General features: G+C 33.9%; 2 protein-coding genes across 2 annotated transcripts; both read right to left on the bottom strand.

Moving 5' to 3' along the window:
• Window positions 1–1,086: 1,086 nt before the first annotated feature.
• LOC105230298 (uncharacterized) lies at window positions 1,087–7,037 on the bottom strand. Its single transcript, XM_011210998.4, has 4 exons — window positions 6,322–7,037; window positions 2,286–2,653; window positions 1,706–2,207; window positions 1,087–1,467 (listed from the first exon to the last, which is right to left on the bottom strand). The coding sequence occupies exons 1-4, from the start codon at window positions 6,431–6,433 to the stop codon at window positions 1,262–1,264; spliced, it is 1,188 nt and encodes a 395-aa protein (XP_011209300.2). The 5' UTR covers window positions 6,434–7,037; the 3' UTR covers window positions 1,087–1,261.
• A 4,342-nt stretch (window positions 7,038–11,379) lies between these two features.
• Window positions 11,380–22,059, bottom strand: LOC105230297 (arrestin domain-containing protein 17). The gene is made up of 6 exons (XM_011210997.4): window positions 21,997–22,059; window positions 20,334–21,412; window positions 15,918–16,270; window positions 15,129–15,843; window positions 14,902–15,069; window positions 11,380–12,690 (listed from the first exon to the last, which is right to left on the bottom strand). The coding sequence occupies exons 2-6, from the start codon at window positions 20,446–20,448 to the stop codon at window positions 12,566–12,568; spliced, it is 1,476 nt and encodes a 491-aa protein (XP_011209299.2). The 5' UTR covers window positions 20,449–21,412; window positions 21,997–22,059; the 3' UTR covers window positions 11,380–12,565.
• Window positions 22,060–22,065: the final 6 nt, after the last annotated feature.

Here is a 22,065-nt window from a genome sequence, read left to right on the forward strand (position 1 = left end):
GTTCAAGCTACGCTATTTTTGGTGGGGGTGAGTGTCTGGTAGTTTAAGACATCACTTTCTCCCTCTTTGTCACTTGCTTAACTGAGCTAAAATTGTACATACTCAATCTATAATGGAGATTACAAGAATTATACTTAACAAATTGTAGACCGATCTTTTGTTATATTGGATAACTCTTAACGATAGATCAAAACTCTCATATTCGCATGGTGCACATCCTAAAACTGTTGATAATAGAACTTGCTGTTATCTTCAGATGAACCAAAGCTGTCACAAATACAAAAGTTTTCTTACAAGAACTTAATTCCCATCATTCAGTTTGTATAGTAGGTATATACCACAGTGATCCGATTTGAACAATTTCCTCGGAGATAGCTTTAGACAATAATCCGCGCCAAATTTAGTGAAGGCGTCTCGTCAAATGAATGAAATTTTCAATACAAGCACTTGATACCGATAATCCAGTTTACATCTATATTTTATGCTCCCTGACGTTTCCTTCTGTGTCTAAAAAACCTCTTGGCAAACCTAATTAACTCAGTTCATGGTTTGATAAATCGCCCAAAACCAAATCAAATATTAGCTCTTAATTTTAATAACAATCCCGTTTTATGCGTTTGAAGTGTTTTATTCGGTACGTTTCGGGACTCTCACGCCACTTCATATAAACACTACTACATTAGCAACTTTAAGTATCAATGTGCGGTGCCATAACGCGTTTTATGCCTGCTTTGGCCTACTTTCAGGCGTAAAATGATGTCACAGGCATATAAACAACGCGGTTTGGTGGACGTTAAGTCCTTTATAAAGACAAATGTGTTTGTTTGTGTGCTGCTAATGGCTTATAATACAACCTTACTTATGTAAATGTGATTTGATTGTATTTCTTACACAAATATTAATTCTGTGGCATGAGTAGAGATGAGGTGGTACATTTGAAATGTGGTGAAGTGCGTTAATGTGGTATTGTTTGATTTTCCGTTAATGAATCCATCTTGTGTAAGCAATTTCTTTCTCTTGTTTGTTATTATAAGATCTGCTAAGCCAAAAAGTTTAATTGATTATTGAATAAAAAAGTCGATAAAATATTTTGAGTGAAGATTTTTGTTTTATTAATTTAATATTAATAACATTTATTTACATTTATTTTAGTTAAAACACCATTAGCGTACATATAAGTAATATAAATGACAAAGTTTTAGAAAGAAATCATATTTTGTTAAAAACTTTTCTTAAATCATCGTCTCATGTTGGACAATTGTTATGCCAAAATTGTTGTTGTACAGATGTCTGCAGTACAAGATTCCTGCTCGCAATTATGTTGTGCAGCTTGTGTCTGCAATACGTTGACAGATGTCGAAAAAGTATTCAAAAGCAACATCGAAGCATAATCGGGCAGGTAATAGAGCAAATCGGCATCCTTTGCACTACTTTCATTTGGTTTATCACATATTAATTCATCAGTGGCTAAAAGTAGAATAAAGAAAAATTGTATTGGAAAATATTTGGGTTTCTCTTTAAATAATGAAAAATGTAATTAAAAATGCTTTCAGGTAATTTTTGGTGTCAATTTCAGTAAGAGATTAGCTGAGAGAGCACTTTTAAATTTACTCCAAAAGACTATAAACATATTTTATTTCTACGGAATATTATTTTCCAAAATTTCGTAAAAAATTTTCATAATTCAATTATTTCTCACACCCACCCAAATTATCGTAACAGTGATACTGCTCTAAGTCCTCTACGCATTGCTGCGCACTGTTAGGCCGCATACTTTTCGGTGGCACTGTACCAACTACAATCGGTATAATCAACTTCTGCAAAATGCGCTTTTTATTGAATAGCATTGCTTCAATATGATAACTTGTATGTATGAGGCTCTTTTCATTGCCGTCCCGACAAATGTGTGCCGCTAAGGGTATGCTCAATTGGCCGGATACCATGACGTATGATGAACTTATCTTCTGTACATCACTATTTAGCACTTTGAGGTATTCTTTGCACTTCGCTTGCGGTTTCGAGGCACGAAATGTGGTATGCTGACACAGATTCACATATAACTTGTTGCATGCGGCAAATTTATGCTGGCCGCATAGTGTGTAGGCGATATATTGACCCGGCACATAGCCAGTGCCTGTGGGTAGGGTGAGGAGCAGTGGCGCGTGTGCGTCTGACGTTGGCGCGTTGGCGGCCGTCAGCGTGTAGGGCTGTTGGTTGCAAAATGTATTTAAGGAAATAATTATATGATTTTTTTCATTAGTGGTTGCCATGTATTTCATACCTACCTCACTCAACTCTACCGCCGCGCTCAAATCCACGCGGTTTTTTACTGTTATGCGCGCATTGAAAACTTTATCGGACACCGATTTGCATTGCAACGTTAGACGTACGTAATAAGCGCGCTGACCATACTTCATATCACAGCTGGCTGGTGCATTGTAAGACAAATCGAAGCTGAAATGCTGCACACACACTTCGGCCGCTAGTAAGCTTGTGCGCTCCGTGAGTGTATGTGACCCATATAAGCGTTCCTGTTTGTCACTGTACAACACTTTGTTGTCCTTTTCAGTGCTGTCATTGTGCAGCAGCAATGCCTCCCTGCTTCTCTCCAGCCACTCCACTTGCTCAGTGCCAACCAAAGCGATTTGTATGCCTGTTAAAATGAGTGAAAACAAAAAAGCATAAAAATGAATAAATAAAGCTGCTGCTGTATTCAGAAATTTGTGTGTTAATGTGCTAAAACAAATCAGTTGTCTTGATGTTTTATCACATTTTACTAATAAAATGCACAAATGTTTATTTGTACGAACGTAACTTGTTGCTTGTTATCGCTTCGTATTTATTTTTATAATTTTCTGTTTGTTTTACGATTTAACGGTTTGCGAATTTCGCCGGTGGCCTTTGAGAATAGCAAATTTTTGCAAAGTGCTAATTAATTGCTTTTAAAAGCAATTAACGTTTATCTAATCATATGGATAACAATCTTTATTCTTTAGCTTTCTTTACATGAGTCTGAAATTTTGGCAGAATGCACTTCACACTTTGAAAAAATTTCCTGAGGTCTGTTCAAATATATATATAGATATATACATAAGATAACAAATTACTAAAAGCAAAAAAAAAAATAGTGAGACTTTTTTTATAACTTTAATATTTTAATTTATTCTTCAAAATATATGTCGCTATTCTCACAGTAATTTCCCTGACCGCAATACAATTGTGCCAAGTTTTTTCCAATCTTCGAAAAAGTTGTTGAAATCAATTTCACTGCGCCTAGCTAGTCACGTTTAATGTCTTCAATTGACTTAAAACGGTTTATTAGAAGCGGTCGTTTAAGTTTGCTGAAGTCACACGAAGTTAAATCAGGCGGAGACGGTGGTTGCGGCAGGATATTGGTTAAAATTTGATGAAAAGCTCACGAAGAATCCATGCGGCCCCTTTTTACGAATAGCATCGCGCAAACAGCACATAACACTCAAAGAGTATTCCTTGTTGACAGTTTGGCGGGTGGGCAAGAATTCGGAGTGCATCTTACCTTGATAATCGTAGTAAACTCTCAACACAACATTGAGATTTGAGGTGGTTTTTTCGACTTCGATTCAACTTTGCCAAGCTATTCGGTCGATTGATCGTCGGTTTCCTCATACGCTAACTCACAGCCAGTAATAATACGTTTTCTGACATTATGGTAGTCGGAAAACATTGTTTCACAGACGTTAAGGCGACGCTGTTTCTCGAAAAAATTGAATGATATGTTAACCAAGCATACATTTCCATATCTTAGGCTCAAATTATCTTTCAAAATCGTTTTCACTGATGCTTCGAATATTCCAACGATACCAGAGAGATCTCTAGCAGTTAATCATCGATTCTCAACCGCCAATTACTTTATTTTATTGACATGTTGATCATCAATTGATGCTGATGGCTGTCCTGGTTTGACCTTCTTTGAATAATGTGTACCAAACAAAAACACTTTCTCGCGGCAAACAATTATCACCGAAGACCTTTTCCAACATTCTGAACGTTTTGGCACCAGAATTTTGATTCTGCATATAAATTGTAATGGAATTTCTTTGCTGAATAATTTCAATTATCTTAAAAATATCCAAATGCACTTTATGTACTTTAGAAATACAAACGACAAATGGGTTTTCGCACAAAATATGTATTAAAAAGTCGTACTCTTTTTCCCCATTGCGCAAAATACATTTAGATAATTCAATGTGTGCGTTTAACCCAAAAAATCCAGCCGCTATAATTCCAGTTAGTGTTTTGATGTTATTCAGTAAAGATTTAACAAACAAATGCTTTCAATAAACATATTAAACGCTAATTGCTAATTAGTGTTAATGTCATATATGTAAATCATATAAAATTATCTCTACTGTTAATCAACTGAAAGAATTGTGCTTTAATATATTTACATTACGTTATTTGTTCATACCTTCATGCCATAAATGTGTTCATATCAGCAGCAATTAAAGTATTTGTCTCTCCTGATATTACAAAAACAAGTATTTCATTCACTGGCTGTATTATATGTAGTTATGTTTTCCTGATCAAAGTATTTGTCTGCCAAATGCACAAAAAAGTAATGCAGCTGAATACATAATTTGGTAGAAACCTATTCTAGTTAATCTTTTGCTGTCTTCGATTCGCCATTTCTTTACTGAATTCTGCTCTCTTGTCAAAAAAAATTACATGTAAAATCAACCATAAAGTTGACGAGTTGATTTCGCAAAAGAGCGTATGCGGATACCCCAATAAAGTGATGCAGTCAATATCTTCAATGCTTCCAAGTTTTTTTTTGCAAGTTTTAGATCAAATTATCTATCATAAAAGGTTCAAATGAAAAATGGAAATACAAATTTGCTAGCAGTTTTAAAACTACAATTACGGTAATTTATAGAAAACATAAAAAATGTCTTTTATTGCGAAAAAAATCCTCCACTAAGAAAAATCATAAAACTATTACGCATGCGTTAGGTTGCACCACAAGTGCTGCGTGTTTCTGTTTCAGTGCAGAAAGTAGTGCAACACAAAAAACTATGAACACCCCGGTGATTTTTGCTAATTTTTTCAAACATACATATGTATTTGCTGGAGAGTAACGGCAAACGAATCGAAGTCAGCTTTTTTTAGCTAAGGCTGTGAACTCGCCTAATAGAATTTTTTCAGCTCGGTTCACTCCTTCTTTGTTCGCTATCTTATTAAAAGATTTGGTCATTGTACCGGTTATAAAATCATGTATAGTCTCTAATTCTTTTTCGTGACATAATCATTTATTCAAAGAACTAATAAAACAATTTTCAAGTTTGATACTCCAAACTAATGAAAAATTATATACCTTCGGTTAATTTTGTAGAATATAATAAAAAAAACGTGAGATGTCTCTTTAAATTTTTTTTTTTAAGCGGTCCGTGCTAAGACATTAATATACACACTTGTCGTCTTGGAACAAACAAAGAAGCAGAAACAAACGTCGTTAATCTACATGAGAATACCCACAGAGGTAGGTAGTGAAATTTGAAAACACTGATTCCCTCAAAAAAATGTTTATACCCTAAATAGCGTATATTAAATTTGCCACGAAGTTTTTAACGCCCAGAAGTAAGCGTTGGAGACCCTTTAAAGAATATATTTAAATGTTCAGTATATTGAGCTGAGTCGATTTGGCCATATCCGTCTGTCTGTATATATACGAACTAGCCCTCAGTTTTTTAGATATCATTTGAAATTTTGCAAACGTCATTTCTCTTCAAGAAGATGCTCATTTGTCGGTGTTACAAACTGAAGGATCGGAATCAAGTTCTTATATGGAAAACTTCCTCATTTGACGATATATCTTCACGAAATTTGATATGAGATATTGTTCATAAAAATAATGTTATATCGAAAGAAATTGTTCAGATCGGCTCACTATAGCATATAGCTGCCATACAAACTGAACGATCGGAATCAAAGGCTTGTTTGGAAAACTTTCGCATTTGATGTGGTATCTTCACGAGATTTGATATGGATTACTGCTTAAGGTAATAATATAATCTCCGAAAAAATTGTTCAAATCGGATTACTACGGTAATCCATACAAGTTCCACTTTTTTATAAATAAATAGTTATTTTTTTCAATTTGGAACTATTGTTACATTATTGGTTGTTTCATAATTTTGAATACACAAAAATGGTTTTTGACTACATGAGCATATTTTTTTTTTAGATATTATGCTATAATATCGACCACTAAAAAATATTTGGCAAACCAGATGAGTTATATATCTACATACATCCCTTTGCTACAAGGCAATGGAAAATGCTCACCTTCGATAGCCAGCAATTTTGTGCTGCTCAATATAATGAGCCCGCTTATTTGCTCACCACTGTAGTAAATCGGCGTAGTGCGCGAAAATTTGAATTGGCAAGTCGTTGGCATACTTGCGTGTAGGTTGTTACGTTTTTTTTTATTAATCTTACCCACTCGTTATAGGTATCAATAATTATTTAAATTTTTATTAATCAAACGAATTTTTTTACCATTAGAATGTGTTGTTGTTTTCTACGAAAATACTTTTATGACAATTATTTATTGTATTGTATATGTTATTTATTGGCTTTCAGCGTGATTTTATTGTTATTGTTGTTGTTGTTTTCAATTTTTAAGCACTTTCAATCACGTCAAAGCAATTGGCATCAGCTACGTTGTAATTCACTTAATACGGTAAACGATTGTGCTGCGATGCGATGAGCCGCCGTCTACGCCGCAGAATTCTACAAATCGTGCAATCGAACAAATTTTAATATTTATTTATACATAATTTGAAATGAATGTGTTCACTTTGAATGAAAAAATCTGCAACCAGTTATTACTCCGTTGTTGGATTATTCCAACAGGCACTGCACGGCACTTGGGCGCAACTGAGGCGTTGGTTGATAGCGCACAGCGCTGGTGATGCCGGTTTGGCCCTCAGCAGCGCGGCGCTACGGCCGACCGGGTGTGCGTCGCAGCTAATCAAAACTTGCACTCGCAACTCAACATGTTCGTTATTATCTGTACATGTACATAAATATATACACATACACATACATATTTATGTTTATGTCACGCGAGTCAGTTGCCATTAGACGCTTCCACAATTCGCTCTACTGATATCAAACGGGCGTCTAATTTGTATGGAAGTTTTGCGATTTTCGGTGAATTTGATGTTACGATTATCGTTGGTGCTGCTAGACGAGCACTATATCGGGTTTTGATCCGCGCTTGGCGATTGTTGTTGGAACGAGCGGCGGCATGCAGGTGGCGGCCAACAGCTTGGCATGACCGCTAGAAACTGCTGCAGGAAATATGCAATTGAGTCAACTCGAGTACATAGGATGAAAAACAGCTGTGCAACTAATTGTTTACTGTTTATGTATATATACGTATATATATATCTATATATATGTATGTATAGCTGCGCTGCTATTTGTTTATGGCGCTGTGTACAAATAAACTTATTGGTATCCATTTATTATGACATTATCTTTCGGAAGCAAAGAGCTTTGATTTGAAGTCAGTTAACGATATGTAAACAAACACTCAAGCATATATATTGATATAAATATATATATATACGTATATATGCATATGGTTTGAACTGATTTACGTAGAAACGTGTTTCTAACATAATGTGAAGACTGCTTGGCAAATTCTAACCAAAATACAATTTTGTATAACAACAAATGCACTGCAAATATAAACAATATTTATAAATGGTAAGCGGCAGCAAAGTCTGGATGTATACAAAGGTTAGTTAGATATATTGTATGTATGCACTAGATGTGATTCTTACCTGTCGAACTTTAGTTGAGTGCAGAAAGTGAATCTCCACAACTTTTAGGCACCTCTGAACCATATTTTTTTTTTATCAAAAATACATTGTCTTGTAATAAAGTAATTTCGAAAATGTTGCTGTTGGCTGGATCACGCTTTGTGTTCTCTATGCACTCATATACATATGTTCTTTCTGCCTCTAAATAACAAATACTAAATTGCTAACTAATGAACGACCTATTTCCACTAATTTGCTTAAAGCCTTCCTTCATATCCGACCCCTTTCGATCTTATGAATCTATCCGCACTTATAGTCATGTATTTAGTTTTTTTAGCTTTCCTGTTCATAAAATCATTTATCAGTTACGCTTCATATCTTTGTGATAATCCCGCCAGCTAAAATGTATTTCTTTATTACTTAACTTTTGTTTTTGCTTAGATCGGTATGGGTCCTAACAACTTTTGCTTTAATAATTATATTGGGTAGCCGAAAAAGTCTTTTCGTATATGGTGTTGAAAAGGTGAGATTCTAAGCATCACTTACCCAAAAAAAGTTAAATTCGGAGAAGTTGAAAAAAAGTTACAGCTGTTCTAAAATGAGTGAAATAATGAAGAAATTCGCTAGATTTAGAAAAATTTGTACAAAAAAGGGAAGAATGCCACGCAGGCCGCCAACGAAGTTTGTGAAGTTTACAGAGACGATGCTGGATCAATTCGTGTAGCACTACAGTGGTTCGCTGGCTACCGTTTTGGAAATTTCGATGTGAAAGATGCATCACGCTCTGTCCGACCTATCGTTGAAAAAGTCGATGAAATTATGAAAAGATTGACCAGGACCCTCACATAAGCAGCCATGACACCGCTATGGAACTTAGCACTCATCATCAAACAGGTTTGAAACATTTTAAGAAGACTGGCTGTAAAATTTGTTTGATGTTTAGATATCACATGAATTATCTGTGAAAAATTTAATGTACTGAATTAACATCTGTGATTCTTTGCTGAAACGAAACGAAATCGAAGCATTTCTGAAGCGAATGGTAACAGGAGACGAAAAGTAGATCAAATACGACAATAATGTGCGTAAGAGATCATGGTCCAAGCATGGTGACGTGATGGCGACGAAAAGTGGATCAAATACGACAATAATGTGCGTAAAAGATCATGGTCCAAGCATGGTGAAGCTCAACAAATGGTCGCAAAGACAGGATTGACGCCTAGAAAGGTTATGCTGAGTGTTTGGTGGGTTTGGAAAGGAATCATTTACTGTGTGTACTGCTCCAGCCTGCCGGAACGATTGGTTCTACATTTTACTGTCAACAACTGATGACATTGAAGCAAACAATCGAACAAAATGGCCAGAACTGATCAACAGAAAGCGCTTCATCTTCCATCAGGACAACGCTAAACCACACACATATTTGATGACTCGGCAAAAAACAGGGAGAGCTTGGTTGGGAAGTTTTGATGCCTCTACCATATAACCCTGTCCTTGCACCATCGGACCACCATTTGTTTCGGTCAATGCAGAACTGCCTTGAAGGAGTAAAGCTGGCTTCAAGGGAAGCCTGTGAAAATTACTTGTCGCAGTTTTTCGCCGAGAAACAAGAAAAGTTTTACACTCATGGAGTAATGTCTCTAACGGAAAAATGGCAAATGGTAGTCAACCAAAGTGGTGCCTATTTGGTTCATTAAAGTTTATTATACATACATATAAAAAAATAAGTGGAAGTTTAATTAGAAATACGAAAGAACTTTTTCGACTACCCAATATATATATATTATGTATTTCAAAAGTTTACTACAATGCTTTTTTCTTAAATAAAAATAACAGTAATTCAGAACAAACTATTTTTAACTAGTATAAAGCTCCGATTTCAAATCCTTGCAATTTCAGCTGCGAAATAAACACTTTCTTTATTCATTTTAATAAATTTCAAATTTTATTTGAGGAAAAAAGTGTGAAAACGCACATTTAAAGGCTTAATAAATAACATATATGGTACTATATAAATAATTAGGGAGACTTTTTGGGAAAGTGTTTGTTGTATGCTTCAAACTTTATTTATATATATAGGCTTGTATCTGTTACCTAAGCGATAAGTATGTATTTATATTTAAATATATTTTTTAGGAATTGCTTAATTTTAAAAACTTATTCGATATATTGATTTGTAAATTTGAAAATAATATTTAGCCTAAAAGTATAATATACATAGTAATATAGATAAATATTTTTGCTAAATTTTCTTATATTTGGTGTTGGGTTGCTGTAGAGACAATTTGAGACGATCGACAAAAAATGATGACGAGTTCAATGTGTTATATTTTAAGCATTTACAAAAGAGTTTTTGACAATTGGTTCGGAATAATTTTGGAGTTTGTTTATATATTTTACAACTCTAAAATATTTACTTAATAACAATTAAATGTAAATTTTACTTTCACAAAATAAAAATCATTTGCAGTAGTAAAAGTTTGTTAACTTTTTATAGAAAGTTATTTTGAGTTTTTGTCAACCAATTTTACTCCAGCGAGTTGCTTTCATGCTGGTCGATAATGGGTGAAACATTTATATATATTGCCAAGATGATAGCAATGCTGAGATGAGCTTACATTAAAATACTTAATTATGCCTTACGCTATCTAAACCGCAATATATCTATTTGCTCGGATAATGAGGAAACCGCCTACAACGTTGCTAATAAAAATTTAATCGTATTCACACCGAGTATTTATGGGCTACACATCGAAGACGTTTATGTGGTTTATAAGGTTTACTGTGCGCTATTAGTTTTGCTGTTAATTAATTCACGTAATTGATTTCAAGTTTCACGCTTTTCATACAAAATATGCGTGCTTACACAATATCAATATTTTATAAATAATTTATTTCTCTAATGCAAATTTTGATTTTAAACGTTACGCAGTTATATTTATTTGCTATTACATTATCGTGAACAGCGTCCACCGTGGCTCAATGTAAAGTCCTGGAATGGTGTTATGTTCACGATTGAACGAAATTATAGAGGAATGGAACTGGTCACAAACATTTGCTGTTTATTTGTGAATAACCAAGCGCCTGTCATATAAGGTAGAGCTACTTTTGCTTTAACGGGTATAAAGTTGTGTGGGTGTCGTACAAAGTACGCTGAATTTGGAGCAGAAAAAAGTAAAAATCGTAGCTAAATCATTTAGGAGCAAGATCAAACACTTAATCCAAACAAATAACTACCTCACAGTTGTGAAAGAAATTCGTCCCTACAAGCTCACTTGAGTTGAGCTTAAAGCAACTCAAGTTTAAAACAACTAAAGTTTTCGGCATTGTAAATTAGAATTGTTATGAATTGAAATTGTATTGGGAAAATTTCAATGATTTGCACCACCAATTGCATTGGCAGTTACTTCACACATAGAAGATTTTTCTACTCACAGGCTAGTTGTGAGAAGAAAATTTGATTCAGTTTAGCGCGAAGTTTCTCCAAATTTATTTTTAACTGCTTCGCTGCAAAGTCGTGGATCGAAAATAAAAACGATTACATTTTTACATTTGCCTAAGATAAATTCCAGACTTCACAAAAAAAGGATTTTTCTCTCGATAGTTGTATTCATATCTATAGCCAACGACTTGTTGTGACGGGTAGACGGCTAAAAGTCTGCTACTTAAGGAATTAAAGTGCCCTCAAACTAGTACCGCTGCTTATAAAGTATTTGTATATTTGTTAATCTTTATTTGTTTTAATATTTTTCAGTTATCTAAATAGCTATTTAACTATATTAAACTATTTTATGAGTACTAAAGCTTTTACAGTGTGTTTTTCTATGAATGTGCGCGTGTTCGTACGATTACATGTTGTTGCTGGCACAGAGTTGATATTATATCTTAATTGTTTAAGTACAAGTGAAGTGTGTAAGCATTATTACTATTAAAATATATGCATATGTATGTATAAGAAATTATCTATGCATTTTCGACTAAAATTCGTCAAATTCCACTTTGCCACTTTAAGAGACAAAATTTGGTATTGAAAAGGACCATAATGAAACAAGATCGGTTTTCGTATGTATAAATAAAAATATACAAGTAAAAGTGTGATAAAAATCGTAAATTTCCTGCAGTGAAGTATCAAACTATATGTACAAGTTCATAACGAAAATACTATATAGTTTAGCATGAGCTACTTCTGGCTCAAATATAACTACTCAGCAAACCACCAAATTTTAAATGGAACTGGTAAATAATATATTGCTTTGCAATCAAAAATTTCGGACCAAAATGAACCAGTCAGAAAAAGAAATAATGTAATGTCGTAAATATATTAGTTTAATATCGTAATATTCTATATAAACTCAAGCAGTATAAAAAAAAATGCTAAAAATATTTTTTGAATTGAAAATCAAGTACTTCTAAAAATTATATTGTTAATAAATTTCCAAAGTAATCTTTTAATGAGCTAATCTTTAAATTTTGATTATACAACTGGCTTAGGTAGAACTGACCGAAAAGGAAAAAAACAATATTTTAAGACCACGTGTTGTAAAAAAGAAGAAAATAATTTTTCAAGACTACGTGATATAAAAAATAATGTTAAAAAAAAAATAATCGACTCATAGGTTCAGTTTCAACTCATTCCATATATCAGTTAGTTTAGAACTAGTAATTAATTTCACTGCAGGCATATTACACGATATTAACTACATTAGTTAAGCTTATATGGTTTACATATTATTATATATATCTAATAAGTATTTACATTATTTCTTCTCCTTACGAAATACATTGAAACTGGCGGCACTAAGCGGTTGATGTGGTGAATCGGTCGAATCCGAAGACTGTAACTCGATACGCAGTTGCGAGGGCGACTCATCGTAGAGTGTTTCTATTTGAAGCGTTAGAGTAGTATAAGTAGAAGTTGTCGTTCGTATATACAGTGGACGCATGAGGGACAGAGACAGTGGGAATGTTAGCGAGGATTTTTTGCAATTGGAAGCACAGTTGGAGTGTTGCGCATGGCGAGGTTGTTGATGAGCGATTATTTACGTGTTTGATGAGTGATGCGGAGAGAGTAAAGGAAGACGAAAGACAGATTAGCATTTATTTATTTATGAATTTCTATACTTAATTATTTTTAAATAAAAAATACTTGTGCTAAAAATAGATAACAAAACACATTGCTGGTGAGTTTAAACGAAGTCTAAAATCATTTACATTCAAAAAGTTGTACTTGTGTCTCTTAAACCGCTACCATTAATATTAAGTATTTATTATTTGAGTAATTTCGAAATGTGAGACATTAATTTTGATAAATTTATTGGAATTATATATTAAAGACGTAAATAAGTAGCTAAAAATGAGTGAATTTAAGACGTTCTTAGCTTATTGTCAAATAATATCTAAGAAAATAATGAAATTGTGCAAGCTTAAAACGCTGTTCTTCTCGTAATTTAAACATTTTCTCCTAAACAAAATTATAAAATAAATTCATATGCATGCAACTACATGCGTCAATGTTGCCACTTTATTATGAATTTCGCAAAAATTGATTTTTGAACTACTTATTTCAATATCTGATCTTCTACATGAAATAAAAATTCTGTTTTTCAATTCGAAATATATTTTCGATGCGTCTTAAACTGAAACAAAAATACCTTTAACCTTTTTAATCACTAGTTTTTAACCCAGTTTCAGTCCCGTACATACATATTTGTATTCTTCGCATGTTATAAAAATAAAGAAAAGTGTCTAGTTGTGTATGCAGAAAGCAAAAGTTTCGGAGTTAGTTTAGTGTAACGCCCACAGAATGATGTTGTTTGTAGCACCTATAAATCTGTATCAAGCAATCTAGACCAATTGGGTTAGAAAAGTTGAAAGGATAAGGCCGAATACAGCCGACTCCAGTGGTCGTAACTGTCAAATACCCTCTAGGAATTATATATGGTTCTCTTAGAACTACGTATTTTCAGAAATTTTCGTTTAGCCACGGTTTTGTTGTACAAAGATTACTAAATATGTACCTAAGTGGCATTCAATTTATTAAGGTATAGTTTTGCTCTTTTATTAAATACTTTATAATAAAGATTAGTATTATGACTATATTAAGTGCTGAGTAAACTTTTTTATGTTTCACAAAAAAATACAATACAATTTTTTTGCTTTTCAATTTGTTGAACTGACATCATTTAAAGGCATATTTTCAGTTAGTTGCTAAATATTATTTGTAAGGGCTGCTTCTCTATGTTATTGGTTGATATAAGGATGCTTTAAAAGCCAGTTAGTGAAACTTCAATTCCAATATCTTTAGCTACTACATATTGAAGTTCAAAATTAGTTTAAATACATATATTCTGGATGACTGTTAATTAGTTTGTATTTATATGCATTTGTTTTAATAAAGTTCTAACAAGTAATACATATATTGAATTTATATTAACAAATTATGCTTCAGATTATGACTATATTGATGATTGTATCTATTTACGTTATGATTGTTCGATTACTTAATATTTTATATTTTCAACTTTCGGCAGGCACACATACAAGCAGTCAGGCGTAACACAGGTGGCAGATATTGTGTCAGAAGCTTAGATTATAAAAAACAAAAAAAAAAAACAACAAGGAACGAAGTGCATTTTCAATTATTTTGATACTTAGTGGCTACAAACACGTACTTAAAGTAAAAAAATTACATAAAATTATACATACATATATATTATTAGTTATATAATTAATTATTAATTTATTTTATTTTCACGTGCAATTAATTTTTTTAAGTATTTTTGAAAATAAGAAATTTAAAAAATTTTCGCAATACTTTTTTATTCGGAAAATACCTAGCTAAATATCTTAAAATATCTAAAAATTTATGCAGAAATTATTTAAAATTTGGCTAGAAAATTTAAATAAAGAGTTTCGCATTCCCACATTCTCAATACTTAAGTTCGAGCATTCGAGTCGCTACATACAAAAGAACATTAAGAAATTAAATTCCAAGTAAATTTTATTCAAAATTATGGCCTGAACTGAAAATTAGTTTTTTTGCTTTGTACTCCAATCGTTCAATTCTAAATATCGGAGGTAGAATCATCACTACCGGGCGGTATGATTGGCGTCTCGTACTCATAGTAGACGGGATAGCGTGGCTTGAACGACTCGGTCGTTTCATTGGAAACAATACTACTTAAGCTGACATTTTGCAAATATTCGCTGTCATCACAGAATTTATCACTTAACGCCATGGCATCTTCATACGAAGGCGGCACTGTAAGAGAGCAAAATTTAAGAATATCACCCAATTAAATGTGTTTCAGTTAAACGCACTCATGAGTTTGTAGTCGGGCGGATTGTCACCATCGGTTATAAGCAGTGTGGGTATATCGCTTCGGCCAACATTCGACGCTGCTTCAGTATCGTTACTCTCCTGCGGTGCTTCACCGGCAGCCTCTTCACCATTCACAACTGCTGACTGTTCCGCGCTCTCGTCTGCACTTTGCCCCATCAGTCTACGTCCACTGTAATAGCCACGTCTAACGGCATACTGGGTTTCTAGTAAACTAGGCAAGCCAGCCGCTGCTGCCATGCTATCTATAATCGGTATGCTACCAATTGTTAACGGTATTTTCAGTTTCATCTTCCAATGGAAATCCGTTGGCTTAATTATAATCTTGATTAGATAAGTGATGTTAATTGGGCATACAACTTTCAACGATGACGGCGGTATGGAGGGTAAACTGAGATATCCGCGATAAACTTTACGACTCCAACGCAAAACATTACCGAATTGTTTGCGTGCGATGAGATGTTTATCATAACGGTATTCATGCTGTGGATCATGCGATTCGTAGCTGACTACTTGCTTCAGTTTGACCTCACAGTCCGTGATATCAATGGACGATTCGTTGTTAATGTAAAGGACGAAATGAATTTTTTGGCCGGGTGCGTAGCCGCAATAGGGTGTGGAGAATTTCACAGTCAACGGTCCTGTGGGACAGCAAAAGCTCCAGAATCGTTTGCGATCGAGGATTTCGAGGGGGACCTATATATCAAATAAGTGGTTATAAGCACATTTAAATGAAATACTATCCATACTGCTTTTTTAAGCCCACTCACCCTGTAAATCGTGTCCAAATTCAAATCTAACGGCTGTATTACCGTAAATGGCAACTTGAAGACTTTAGGATATCGGGCTGGCCGATCAATTGTGGTGATAATCTCATAATGTATCTGCCCATATTTGCCGTCGAATGAAGTGGGCAGATTATCTGGCAGTATTACGTGAAACGTATACGAGTAATCGCCGGCCGACCAGTCCATACACGAACTGCTCGCACACGATCCGAGCACATATGAACGCGACGATAGATATGAGCGGTAAGCGCGGCACATAGCGCGCTCGCTATCGCGCGGATAACCCTTTTTTATCCAGCGTATCTTCGCATAGCCGCTAACTGTGATGTGTATTGCTGGAATGCATTGCAAAATATAAGATTATTTACAAATGTATGGCTTTAATATGTTGTAGCGTATATAGTGAAGATATTAATGGTCGGTTGCTGGGACTTAAGCTTTATGCAATTGATTACAGCCTCGATAGAAGATAGAGGAATAATCAGAAATGTGCTAATTAGAAATAAATATAGCGGCCTTCAATTCATATGAGCCAGAATAACTCCTAACAGGCAAACCAATTGCGACTCCTAAAATATTTTTATGATTTCAAAATTCATTTCAAAATTTCCAATTTGCTGCTTGAAATGAAGAGTTTTAATCCCTTTTTGATATTCTTGGCAGAAAATATTGGGCACGTGCCAGCCTATTTAGGCAATCAACATGCCAACTGACTCATGCCAACAAAGTAGACAACCTGTCTGAGTAGCTTGCCTTACGGTATTCATTTGATACCAAGGCTTGATATAAAACTGAGCGTACTATTTCAAAAATGTAGCAGCGAATTTCAAGAATAGTTTACAAATTGAATTTATCATGCACACTAATTACATTAACGTTGTCCAGCAGAACACCGTTGATATGTATGTATTTATATATGAGCTATCCAGTCTCTCTTTATTTATGTCCTCTATACAGGGTGTTCTGAAAGTTACTCATTAATTTTATTATTAAGTTTATAGCCAAACTTGCTTTTAAGAGTGCGTTCAGGTTTGGTAAAGGAGAGCCTAAACTCTTTATCACTGGCATCGAATGTCTTTGTGATAAGGCTGGTATGAGTGCTAGGTCACAGCGGACTCGCAGGCAATTGTAAAGTTGATGAGTTAGCAAGAAAAGGCGCACTAGAAGCGCTATCAGTAGAATGGAAGCGGGTCGGTGCTCTCGTATCATCCTGTGTGCTTGGACCACCATCGATACATGTGCTATCGCAAATTCCTTCTGACCCAAGATCGATCACAAGAGATCTAATGATCTCTTTGCCCTCAGTAAGGCAAGCCTCTCCTTAGTTGTGGAGATTTTAACAGGCAATTGCCCTATTGACGTCCTTGCTGTAAGGCTGGGAATCTTACCAAATGTCATCTTCAGAAGCCGTATGCAAGAAAATGAGGTGGAAATAACTCAACACTCCTTCTTGACTATCCCGCGTATGTGAGCACATACCTTCACAGCACAGGAATGGCGGGAATGAAAGTTAAACGCCTGTGCAAATTTGTATTGCCTACTAAGCGTTTTGCTTATTTAAAAGTTCGAATACAAGAGTTCTTCTTTTCTATAGCTTCACAAAAGACGACATACAGGTATAGCTGTCCAGGTGCCATCTCTCTAAATCAGCCATATAACTCAGCCTATTTTACAATATTTTTTTCATTATTAAATTATTTTCTTTAATCATAGTCCTCTTTATATAATATAAAAAAATTAATTTTTTTTTATTAAAAAAAAAGTTAAAAGTGTGGCAACCCTTCTCCTAAAATTAAACTGCTCAAACAGGTGGTAATGCTCATAAAATAATTTGGAGTGTGTTTTTCTAAAATTTTCTACATTAAACTTTCAATTTTGTTTACTTTTAAATTATTCGAGTATTGCTCGGCAAACTTTGTAAATTTTCATATTAGTTCAGAATTTCGGTGGGTTGCACGAATATGAAGTTTATAAGAGGAAAAAAATTAGTTACTTTAAATTGTGTATTAATGAAAATCATTGTATAAATTGGCCAAATGGATCGCCCTTTATATTTAAAGCTTCATAACGCATATATATAATATAAATATAAGTATATAATGGTGCTATATTTCCATGGAATGTACACAACCATTTTCACAAAACTACAATTACTGCAAACAAATGAATTTTAAGCATGTACAAACAACGAACAAGTTATTAGTTTTCACTAAAGTATATCCCTCGTATATATATAAGTATGTACGAGTATGTGCAATTGTGTAATGGCAAATGTCGCGACAATATTGTGTCGTCATCTTCACACACTAAATCTAAGAATATACTATGTTGAGGCTGTCTGCTGATGCACATGGTATTTGTAAATACAGAAAAATTGCGGTTATTTGTGATAATATGCCAAGCCCCTGCTGTATTTCAACAGTTTTGGAATTATGCAAACAAGAACCCTTGGTGAATAGTGAAGGCGTAAAATATTTCATTATTTTTCTTTCGTGTATAAAAACACTTATATATAAGTATATACTTCTTGGATATAGAGTTCAGTAGGTCTAATCTAACTGTCACTGCCGAATTAAGACTGGCATTGTAAGAATATTATTTTCTTTTGCTAATTCTCATACCAACAGTTTAATGTGAGGTAATGTTCGAGAACCTATTGCTGATGGTAAAGTAGAATCCAGCAATATGTCGATATATATATATATATATTTATATCACCAACGATGCATAATAAATAATGAAGGTGTTTTATAACTGTATTATGATGCCAAAGCTGGCAAATCACAACTAATTTAAAAACATAAAATCAACTATTGCCAATTTTTATACAGAAAATGGTATAATTTAAGGCTCTCAAGATCTCCGTAAATTTTTCAAACCAACTTGCAATATGCAAATAAGAGCCATATATGTGGCAGCATTTCACTCGCGACCAGACCTGAAATAAACTAGGTAGTATATGGGAACCCCTAGAATAAACCTTGAACTGCCAAAAATGTTAGATGGTGCCTTTAATCTAAGGTAATTCTCTATCTAACATTTATAAAATCATTATAAGAGTGACAAAATGTTTATTTTCGGCTTTAAGCGACGTTTGTGGTAAACCTGAACACTATTGAAGCTCTGAAATATACTTGTATTTTTGTTTAAAATCTATGCAACTCTAATAGAGAAAAAGCAACAAATTTATTTATGTATATTACAGAGGCAGATGAAGGCTTCTGACGGTTCTATTGGAAGGTTGCTCCCCCATGTTATTTATTATACTGAAAATATAACTAAATCGTTGTTACTTTTTTACAACGAAATCATAATAAAATATTATGAGGGTAGCCTCAGATTGCCAGCAGAAAACAACCGTTCCCTAATCTTAAAAAGAATACACCAACCTCTTTGCTAGTGTCTACAAAATAAACAGGAACAATTTCATAAAGCTCAATCCATCAGTTAATGATTTTGCGGCGAAAGATCGTTTTCTTTCTGTGTTAAAAGTAGGTCACTTTTATATCTATTGAATATATCGCTGTAGCTTCCCTTAAGGGACACGTTGTGATCCGCATGCAGTGCTAATGGCACTAAATAATTGCTTAAGCCCCAAATGCACCCACCAGACTTTCAATCATTTGATATATAGGTATATATAAACTAAATATAATATTGTCTTTAGTTTCAAATGTAGTCGCTATTTCTCCATTTAATTACGGTCATAATTCTGCAAGCTCATATTCATATATGGGTGTGCGCCTCACTTCAACAACCGTACATACGTGTGTATGTATATACGAATGTAAATTAGGGCCAATGACCATTTACCAACTCCCACACATTTCACATGAAAACTAAAATTAATGACGTAATTGCCTTGCGCTTCGCCAGCAACAAAATGCAAATGCAAGCAACTGAACGCATCCTCAGCTTGAGCTGGGTCAGGTCCTTTATGTAGCGCCAAGCAATAGTTGTTGGCAGAAAGGCGAGCAACATGGCGCGACACAACACGAAAGGAATGCCAGAAGCGATTACATCGGCGACAGCGTCAACACACATGCATATATATTTATAGACATACATACATATATCAGTATGTTGCTTAGATGAATATGAATAGAAATGAGCATGAATTAATAATTGTCCCCTGTGTGTCTCTAACTGAGTTATAAAATATTTATACTAACAGCATTGACGTACATGTGTGCCCTGTGCAGCGGGTGCAGATATGCGCCTGTGTATAGGAATTCTTATCTGCAACTTTAATCTAATTTACAATATTAAAAACAGGAAAAAGCGCTTTAAATGCGCGGCGTGCCCGTTATGGACGCATATTTACACATACACATTTATATATATATGTATATCAGTTTCTGTATCATTATTTTACATATAAGAGTTACTGTTGCTTACCTTTAATGCGCTTTGTTGCGTCGACGCTGAGGTCAACAATGCCGGAAAGCTCCTGCCCAGCATAGTAAACACCTTGAGGATTATTATCAAAGGATATAAGGCACTCAATGGGCATATAACTATATTATTCACCAATTTAAGCAATTTGAACTTTTCTCTGCAATATATATTTGTGTGTGCGTGTGTTGTATGTCAAAATGAATTGTATTTGCGTGAGCTTATTTGTTTAAATACTATAAGTACTTTTTTTGCTTTGTGTGTTGTTGCAAAATCTGTGTGAGTATGTCAAAACGCACTGCAAATCACTCTGTTGTTTAAATTTTCCACTGCTTCATTAAAATCTCACTTTTTTTAAGTGTGTGGTATTACTTCGTCGCGTGATTCAGTTGGATTTTTAGGTTACTCATACGCCTAGCCTGTCTCATTATACTCGTACATGCACTGTATACACAGATTTATGCATATCGCACACAGCAGAGATACATGCGCATAAATTATACTTAAATGTGAACTGCTTGTACTATACTAATCACATATACATTTCCTTGTACATATGTATTCCAATTTTTTATTAAATTTTATAATGTGTATATCTAGCTAAAAATTCGACTGAAGTGTGTTTATATAATTTGCGTTTTGCTTTTCCGTTACTTTAGAGCACTTTAATCAAATTTATTGCTAATTTTAGCATAACATCCATTTTATTCGCCTTAAGTGATACATATTTTCACGGTATATTTTTGCCTGTGCGCACACACTTAGGTATTTCACTAATTTTGCCTATTTTTTGTTGTCTGCCACAGCGCCACTTTGAAATTGCTTTGCTTTAAAACACGTTCCGCACGCTCGTATGTCCAACAGCCGTTTATGAGTAAAAATGCTTATTTGATTTGACAGCCTGGCACATCGTCATCATTATCCTTGTACCGCATTTTGTTTTTTGCCTCTATTTTGCCTGCGCTCTTTACATTTGCTCTCGCACGCTCTCTCTCTCTCTCTCCTTTTTCGTTTCTTCTGTACACTGTTGTGTTTTGTTTACATCCAGTATTGTTTACATCACTTTCGGTTAGGGTTGGTAACTTCCCAAAATTAGTATCCAAAAGAAATAAAGAAGGAATAGGCAATGTATGTATGTTATTTCAAAATAAAAGTACTTAGATTTAAAGAGAGAGTAGCTGTCAATGCATCAAGCAAAAAATACATTTTTGAGTTTTCATTTGAAATTTTGCCGAAGAGTTTGTACATGTTACTTATTTTTATAGAAATGTTGTATACAAAGAACTTATAAATTTTCAAAAAAAAAAAATATTTTTTAAAGGTGTTTTCTATATGTATTATTATGGTTTTATATCTTATTTGACAATATTTTTCGTTAATTACAGCTTCTAGCTATTTTTGAGCCCATATTTTCTAATCTGAAAATGCATTACTTTTTTCTTTTTTTTACTCTTAATAGTTTTCTATAACAATTTTTTTAACATTAGTCAAAAGAAGCGTTTAAAAGTTAAATTGGTACGCAGCCTGACCCTCTTAAAATATGTATGTATGTATATAAGATATTACTATCCTCAAATGCACACATTTTTACAAAACTAGTTTTTTCTTTGAGATCATTTTCACAATTGAAGTCCGTTTCCATTAATAAATATTATGATATATTTACAATAGCGCAACGAATTTAATACTGGCATCTTCTACCAATATGTTTCCATGAAAAAATTCGTTATATTCC

The sequence above is a fragment of the Bactrocera dorsalis genome, chromosome 2, assembly GCF_023373825.1.
Source record: "Bactrocera dorsalis isolate Fly_Bdor chromosome 2, ASM2337382v1, whole genome shotgun sequence".
Taxonomy (NCBI): Eukaryota; Metazoa; Arthropoda; class Insecta; order Diptera; family Tephritidae; genus Bactrocera; species Bactrocera dorsalis.